The sequence below is a fragment of the Anthonomus grandis genome, chromosome 10, assembly GCF_022605725.1.
Source record: "Anthonomus grandis grandis chromosome 10, icAntGran1.3, whole genome shotgun sequence".
Taxonomy (NCBI): Eukaryota; Metazoa; Arthropoda; class Insecta; order Coleoptera; family Curculionidae; genus Anthonomus; species Anthonomus grandis.
In genome coordinates, this window is record NC_065555.1 from 3,101,403 (window position 1) to 3,110,465 (window position 9,063).

A 9,063-nucleotide genomic window follows, 5' to 3' on the forward strand; every position below is an offset into this window, starting at 1 on the left:
CACCGAGGATTTATTTAACGACTTGTAGATAATTATTTGTTTATTAGTACAAGCTTAATTCAGAGTAATATTTGTTCAATTTCCTCATTTACGCATGAGCAGATACATGCCCTCAATAAGTATTTTGGCCCTCACTTTAAGAAATCTGTTTTACCGACCTCAAGTTGAACATCTATCAACCCGATCGTTGAGTTTGACAGTTGTGACAAGTGACAGCTCGAAATTCTGTATACGTTATCTATACCACCACGGATTTATTTAGCGACGTAATGGCGGAAAAAAACCTGTATTTAATTAGCTAAAAGAAAAACACTTAAAAGCAAATTAACACAGATTAGTTCTTAATTAACGGTCGATGACCTTAATAACAACATTTTAAGTTGAAACGGTATTCGTCTAATAAATATTAAAAAAAAAAAAACAGGTTAATTTGTATCTGGTTCTGACGTAAACGGAAATGCCTATGGGCGCACCAGCGTATGACACCAAGTTTAAATTTTAATATCCGTTAGATATAACATCATCAGTCCCTGGAGACCGTGATAAATGAAATCAATGAAGGTGTTGGCGGGAAATTTGAATGAATGAACTGTCAAAACACTATTAGCGACCCTAGTGGCCATTACAAAAATTACCCAAATGACAGATGCGAACAGAACTGGAAATTAATGGCATCCGTCACAATGAGATTCAAAATGGCGCCAAATTTGAATCCCATTATACTCTTTTGACTATTTGCTATCGAATATTTATTAATTTGTTCAATTAAATATACTGGATAAAGATTACACCATCAGTTACTGGAAACAGTGATATGACCTTGATGGAGGCATCAACGAACTTTCCAAATTCAAGGACATTCAACTGACAGAATACCAGTAGCGAACCTAGTGGCTATTACCAAAATGGCCGTCAAGGGAGATTTGAAATGGCGCCAAATTTCAATCTGATTACGACACTTTCTTGAGTATTCGATTTATTAATTCGTTCAATTGAATTTCAACGTCACTCATACTGGACAGAGATAACAGTATCAGTTCCTGGCGACAGTGATATGAAGTGAAATCAACGAAAGTTCCGGCGGCAAATCTTAATACTAAGGACACTCAACTGTCAAAGCACCAGTAGCGACCCTAGTGGCCAATATACGGCGCCAAATTTGAATCATATTACGACACTTTCTTAAACATTTGTTAGCAAATATTTATTAATTTCTTCAATATTATGACCATAATATTCTTAGAAAAAAATTAAATACTTACCTGTGGTTTTTCTCGGTACACACTTTGCCTATTAATTAATCGGTCTCATTGAAAAATTTTAATATGGGAATATTTGATTACATAATAAATCTATTTACTGCGATTAATAATCTAATAATAATAATAAGGCGATCCTATCTAAATAAAACCATGTTGATGTTTAAATTAACGCTTTATTAAATGTCTTCGAACATCCCCTCGTATAACCTTAAAATAGTTTGGAGACGATCAAAGCGACCGCGACAGCTACGAGGGACACCCCAAAACTACCAGCTGCGTTACAATGGTCGCTGCTGCACTGGGAACATTCGAAGTTGCTTATCTCAGCACCACTGGGAGCCAACTGCTTTAGCTGATCGCAAGTGGCGTTGCTACAGAATCTGTTCCAGTAAGTATTGTTGCCTGAAATCATTTACCACTATTATATCAGCTATACTGATTGGCATGCCCTTATTGAACTTACCAACTTCGAAGGTGACCTTTGCACACTTCTCGCTGCTGTCAGCGCAAGTGGTCATGTTGGCATCGCTGCTTAGTGGGTCGCTACAGGAGCTGTTGCTACCGATGGACGTGCAGTTGTAGCACATGAGATTCCCAGTTGCTCCTGTAAAAGATATTTCAGAATATTTTTAGGAGTTTTACGCCATATTATGCTCACGACTGATGATTATGGTCGCATGAGAAAAACCTGCATGGCATTAGAAAAGTTGACGCAAAGACGAAACGTTCTATGACTCATCGGGAGCATGGTTTGCAAGGAAAAGGTTTGCACAGATCTTGGCCACGTGCCTGTACATGTCTGCATTCAGAAAATGAGAATAGAGATACATACCACTTGGAGTTAAGCTTAGGTACACTCCCAGTACCAAAACGGCCACAAAAGAAATCTTGGCAATCATTTTTTCTCTCTTCTTAACGCACTGACGCACGGCAGAAACGATTGTTCCCTTTCGGTCGTTTCAGGGAAAAATTTATAGATTTTTTTTTATCAGGCTTATCCTGATAAGGTCGGTAATCAGCAAGAAGAAGTACTCAATCAGCTTTTGGCACAAATCTGGGTCGCAGCTCTTAGCTCTGTCTCTTTTCAACGCGTTAAATCTGTGTGTGTGCTTTTTTTGCCCTATAATCTTTTTATCTTTTCAATCTCATTCGTCTTAAAAGCAAATAAATGTTTGTGTAAAAATAAACGTGATAAAAAAAACCTTGATTGATTATAATTAGTGGCGATAATCTCAATAAAAATTTAATAATTTTCTTGCATTTCAAGCGATTTTTTAAGATCTGCTGTACGTGGGTGCTGTAGAGTGAATGTTCTTTATGTACTTATTTACCTTAATTTAAAATTTAGCGCCATAAGACGTATTTAAATATGCCGCCATTACAGCGCACTTTCGTTTCCGGTCGTAGCGGTTATTGGTTCATGTGCCATTTTTCAATTTGCTTGCATAGCCTGAGCCTGCAGCGAAAACCGAAAGCATATCGGGAAAACCCATAATAAAACATACAGTGCCTCTATCTATCGGAGAATGAATGAAGAAACAAAACAATTTCTGTAATGTACGGTAAATCGATGACGTGTGCCGCGCCATCTTTCGATCGAGCAAACAACTTAAAACAACCCGACACATTCGTTCACTTTCATTTATTTCTAAAGGAGGATGTTCTGTGGTTCAGCAAATGTATGGTGAAAATCGGAATCGTATGTCGGCCATCTTGCTTGGCAAAATTGACAGGGGCTGACAGAGAGTTGTTGACATTGACTGATAGAACATCATTTGTCATACCAATTGAGTTTGTTTTTCATTTCAATCTTTAGTCTTTAATAAAATCAAATTCAGTTGATTTCAATGAAGAAGTTTCACTTTTCGAATATTTAATTTTTAACTTGATTATTATAAATACATATTACAAAATGTCTGGCCTCTCATTTTCTATTCAACAGTTAAAGCTGGCTTTACGCTACAATACATAAATATTTAAACATTTATTTTGTCTTTGTTTCACATGAATCATTTAGTAAATTGATCTATAAGGTTTGCAGTGTCTATTTTTTTATTTTATTTCGTGCTCCTATCATACCACTTCCTGTGCTCACTGAGACGAGACATAGGTATAGAGACTAAGAGACCTGAGCACCCAGAATGAATCAGAATTAATGTTTTTCTTATGACTTGATCATTGCAGTAAATTAACTCATTTAGATACGTAAAATAAAGCTAAAAATTTTCATTTTTGTTCAGATCAATATCTGATGCTAACAACACCTAATCAAAAAGGCCATTTTCTCAATGAGTAACCTTTTTGAGTAGGCGTTTGCTTTAGATATTACGATTAAATGATAACATTGTCAGATTAAATAAAATTTTATTTCCCGCCTTAATTTGGCCACGTCTTTCTACCATTTTGATTGCTCCAATTAGGACAAAGTCAAACTGTCAAGTTAGTTACAACAGTTTCCGTTGCCAAGCGCTAGCTGATTTGTCAGAAGAATTTCTAATCAGTTTGTAAGCAACCACCACTTCTCTATATATTTGTGTTCTGTGTGGTAGGGATGGGCGGTTATTAAAAAATGACCGGTTATCAGTTAACCGGTTAATTTGAGACTTTTGTACTTATGTAACCAAATTCGAGGGTATTAAGATTGGTGAGTACAAAACAATCTGATATTTGGTTACACATAAATAACACCTCGCATAAAAACTCAAGAAATTTAAACCGAAAATTTGGTAATTTTGCAATTACATTTAATTGAATAGTTCAAGATTCGCTTATTAAAATTTTTTGAAACTTTGCACGAGGGTTTGCCAGATTGGTCTCTTCAAAAAGTTATCTTACATTTTTTCTGTAAAATGTACAGGGAAGCCAATAATTGATCCCCTTAAAATTTACATGGGTTATCCTATGTTCCGCTCGGCTACGCATCACCCGGTATGTATTGGAGTATATTGCATACACAGCAAAAGTCAAACGTCGCTAGTTTTTAAAAAAATTTTAAACTTTCAAGAAAAATTTCAAAGTTCATAATAATATCATTTTAATAACTATTTGTCGGACTTAATAATTAATTTAGACAAAATTAAACTCGACGTTTCGGTTGGTAAGTATCTCCAACCATTATTATATTAAGTGTAGACTAGCAGTTTACACTTGGTAACGGTTGGAGATACTTACCAACCAAAACGCCGTGTTTAACTTTGTTTAAATTAATTAAGACAATGCAAATCCGACAATTAGATATTACTTCTCCATTGTCTGCCACCTTCAAAACCAATATCATTTTAATAAATCGCAATAATTCTTCAAAAATAGTAAAAGCAAAATTTATTTAAAATGAAATCTAATAAAATTATCTTATAACTACTCTAATAAAAGTTTTCGATTTCCTTTTTTTAAAAACTCTTTTAAATTTTCATCTGGCGACAATGACTTTGTTAGACCACTTTCAATACTAAGAGTGGTTAGTGCTAAAGAACTAAATCGATCCTGACCCATCGTTGGCCTAAACCAATTTTTAATTCATCTCATTGTTGAGAAAGAGCGTTCGCAGGATGCTGAAGAAATTGGCAAAACTAATGCTATTTGCATAAGGGTATATGCATTTGGAAAAGTCTCTTTTCTTAATACATCTTTAATATCAGAAATGGTAATGTTGTGGCTCTGGCTTTCAGCTGTCATTTCAGCTTTTAATAGTTCCTTATCGATTAAAAAGGTATCTCCATACAATTTAATGAATTCCAAACTACCATCAAAATCCATCTGCAAAAAATTGAAGACAGATTTAGCTAATTTCTGACTTTCGGAAGAAAATCTTATTTTAGATGATTTATTATATTGTCGAGAGACCTATAATAAATTGAAATTAGCCAAAACTTTTGTGCCTCATTTTTTATCAAAGGTGAATTTAAGAACGTTTCTTCGTGTACTGCGAAAGTGGAAGCTTCAACCACATATTCTTTAAGTCTTATACTTTCTGTTTTTTTACGTTTTGAACAATTTTTTTGGGGGGGCTAATTTCATTTTAAAGGGGGCTAAGCCCCCCCCTAACTTCGCCCATGCCGCCGGTCATCGGATCGTAGTCCTATTCTGGTTTCATCCGAACATAAGACATTTTTCCAATTTTCATGCTCCAAACACCAATTTAAACGGTCAATTTTATGTTGCCTTGAAAGTTCTGGAACCCTTAAGGCTCCGCATCACGGCCATGCGAAAATATCATTTTAAGGGTTTAGGAATCCGGGTATAATTTGAAAACCGTTAGACTTTTTGACTCAATTTTTTTTTATTTTATGGATAAAGGATCAACACATGTCCGTAATTATATGAAAATCTGAGGATATGCCTAGAAATATATAAATTTGTTAATCAAACATTGTTAATATTCAAACGCCATTTAAGAGTAATTATAAATTTTAAATTAAGTTTAAACATAGTTATAGACATCGACCAAACCTTTGTCTAAAGGCTAGTCAAATTTAAAAAAAAAAAGTTAAACCATTGCTGAAATATTCGCGGATTTCGAGAGCCTTACAAGTGCATTTTTACTAGCAGCGACGTGGCGGCCTCTGCTGATTATATGAGTACTTGATACTTGATGAGATGGGAGGTTTTCAGGATCGTATTCTAAATATTTTATTTAAATTTAAATATAAGAGTCATATTGGAATCAGATCTATATGTTAGTCAAGGCATATTTGAATCAACTAGGTACCTACTATTTTTTAAGGAAAAAGTTGTGTTCGTGTTTTGATTAATCATTATGATTTTATGAAAATGGCAGTAAATTAATTTAATAAATGTATTAAATTAATTAATTGCACTGATAATAAAAATTTAGATTACTAAAGCCTATTAAATTAAATCAACACTATTATTAAAATAGCCTAAAAATACAGGATTATTCCGGTTTTCTATCAATCTCTCTTAAATTCCAAATTTCTTGGATGGTAAAAATTATATGAATTTAAGGGTTTTATTCTCTATTTGGCAATGCTTAAAAAGGAAGTGATTTAAAAAAAAGGAACTTATTGTAGTGATTAGGAATATTTAGGAATGGAATAATATACGGGGTGACAATTTAAAAACTTGAAATGACCATTTATATTAGGAACGAAAAACTGGAATAAAAAAACGCTCAAAACAGTTTCTATAACACGAAGGGGGAACAAAAAGAAGAATATTATCCCACCCTTATCTGCACCCCTTGGACAGGGTGAGATACACCCCTAAAATCTTAAATAGAAAGAGGGGTCGAGTAATAGATCATCTTGAAGCTTTTGAAAAATGCTTTCCAATGATACCATAGAAAGCCACATTTCAGGAAATTGATGTCACTCGACTCCCCTTTTTATTTAAGATTTTAGGGGTGTATTTCACTCTGTCCAAGGGGTGCAGATAAGGGTGGGATAATACGCTTGTTTTGTTCCTCTTTCGTTTTATAGAAACCCTTTTGGGCGTTTTTTTATTCCAGTTCTTCGTTCCTAATATATGGTTTTATTTAGTTTTTCGTTCCTAGTCCTCCTGGGACCCAGAGGTCTTTTTTTAGGAAAAAAATCCTTTTAAATTTCGTTTAAAAGTGTAAAAAGAAACAACTTTTGTTAATAACTTTTTTTATTTTTTTTTAAGTTAACAAAAAAACTGGTGTCCATTTAAGTGGAAATTGGGTCTTAATCCCTAGAAAAAATAGAATAAACAAAAATATTTTAAATTCTTAAAATAAGAAATACATGTTTCATTTTAAACTAACATTTTAAAAATAAAAATATAAAAATGTCAACATAGCTTAAGAATTCAGAAAATATTATATTTCTGCATGCAAAATTAAAAAAAATACAAGTTTTACTGAAAAAAAAACGAAAAATGCAGTTCAATGCATTTCAAAATTGTTTAGAATGAAGCTCTTTGAAACAGTTTCTATTGCTTGTTATGCATAAAAAAATTTCGCAAGTATCACAATAAAATTTAGTTTTTTTATTACATATTTTTATTGCATCTTACAGAATTTTTTATCTCAGAATCTATTTCAGGAAAATGTTCGCGTTTTTTTCTATTAGTTGAATTTGGAGATAAAGAGTCAACCATGATATTTCCTGCTGGGTTTTTTCTAGTAGCCATACTTCGTGGTATGTCTATTGCAGCATCAGGCTGTCTTGTTAGCAAGTATGTGGCAATCTCTATTTTAAATTCAAGAAATTGCTGAACTTTTCGGGGATGTGTTTTAAAAAATGTTTTATCTCTCCGATAAAGAACCCAAGAGTTTGACATTGCCAAATCAAAAAAAATTGAAATTTGTTCTTACTGTCCATTTTCTTGACCTTACTTGAATTCTGTAGTAGCTGATCATTCTATCTATGAGATCAATTCCACCCATGCAGTCATTGTATTTTGCCACAATTTCAGGTCTTGAGACTTGGAGTTATTTCCCGTCTTTTTTGACCATCGCTTGCACTCATTGATTGGTTGACTTCCTAAAGCCGTAGATGCCATTAGAACAGATTTTAAATCATACCATTGCACAACAACCAACTTGCATCCTCCCTTTTAAACTGTTCCGAGGTTCCACGAGCCATTTTTGCCAACGTTTTGTCAGGTGTCAAGTGAACAGCTGCTGGTACACGTGACTTCATTATGGTACCAGTACTATACAAATTCCGTTCATTGAGGTATTCAAGAAGTGGAATGGTTGTAAAATATCTGTCGTGGTAAATATGTGATCCTGGAAGTAAAGTCTCTATTAATGCCAAGATTTTTAGCTGTATTTTCCAAAAATGTATTTTTGCCTTGCTCCTTATCGCAAAAAATCTGTCTCTGGCCATAACATCTGCAATCGCTGAAACTCTAGTTGTTTTGGCCCAGTACAGTCTAATCCTTGGATACTTTAAACAGGACATTAGGCATACTACGCCAAAAAATTGTTTTATCTCATTTAACGTAAGTTTCAGAGATAATCCTTTTAATTCAACATATCTAGCATTTGTACAGTCACACATTGTTTGAAAAAGTTCATCATCAATATACATTGCGAGGTAGTCTTTTGCGGCCCATGTACTTCAACTTTCACAATCAGATTCAGCAGGAGAGGAATCTCCAAATTCCTGAGGTGAGAATACAGGATTTTTCTTCCAAACAGCTCTCCTTGAAGAAGTTGGAAGTTGTTAAATTATTTTTAACGACACTAAGAGGAAGGTTGTCCTCCTCATCTTCACTGCTAGACTCAACATTTTCAGCCTCATCTTCTTGCTGATTGTTTTCAATATCCAGATCTTCAGTTTTCCCTTCGTCGTCGGACATTCCACAGTCTGAGTCGTCCTGGATAAGATTCAAAATTTTCTCTAACTTTTCGTCGTCTTCTCTAGACCTCAAAAACTATTTTCGGCCGAATACAGCTAAAACAAGCAAAAAGACGGTAATAACAAATTGTGGTGATTAAGTCCCAATGTCTATTAAAATGGACAGGTAATGTTTAGGCAGATTAAAGAAAAAACAAAGGACCAATAAAAAAACTATTTACGTTAAATTGTTAAATAAACATTATATTTTAAATTTCTCTAAAATGAACAATGCGCACGTCATGATTCTGCCAACATAGTGCTTCGGTGCGGATCGTACTTTTTTTTATTTCTTACCAAAGAGCAATAGTAATTTAACGGACATTAAAAATTATATTTATGAAAACAAAAAACATTGTAATTACATATATAATTACAATCTGTCCTTTTTTCGGACCTGGGCGTTTTCTAACTGCATTTAACCTAAGTCGGCCTTTTAATCCTTTTCTTTTAGCATCCATATTTTACAAGTATTT

At 33.8% G+C, this 9,063-nt stretch overlaps 1 protein-coding gene across 1 annotated transcript; it reads right to left on the reverse strand.

Annotated features, from left to right (window-relative positions):
* Positions 1-1,415: 1,415 nt before the first annotated feature.
* LOC126741088 (uncharacterized) lies at positions 1,416-2,252 on the reverse strand. The gene is made up of 3 exons (XM_050447404.1): positions 2,095-2,252; positions 1,726-1,866; positions 1,416-1,664 (listed from the first exon to the last, which is right to left on the reverse strand). The coding sequence occupies exons 1-3, from the start codon at positions 2,159-2,161 to the stop codon at positions 1,471-1,473; spliced, it is 402 nt and encodes a 133-aa protein (XP_050303361.1). The 5' UTR covers positions 2,162-2,252; the 3' UTR covers positions 1,416-1,470.
* Positions 2,253-9,063: the final 6,811 nt, after the last annotated feature.

Coding starts and splice junctions, on each gene's coding strand:
- LOC126741088 (XM_050447404.1), bottom strand. CDS start 2,161: ATGATTGCCAAGATTTCTTTTGTGGCCGTTTTGGTACTGGGAGTGTAC. Junction 1,867..2,094: donor CCTAAGCTTAACTCCAAGTG/GTATGTATCTCT, acceptor TATCTTTTACAG/GAGCAACTGGGAATCTCATG. Junction 1,665..1,725: donor AAAGGTCACCTTCGAAGTTG/GTAAGTTCAATA, acceptor AAATGATTTCAG/GCAACAATACTTACTGGAAC.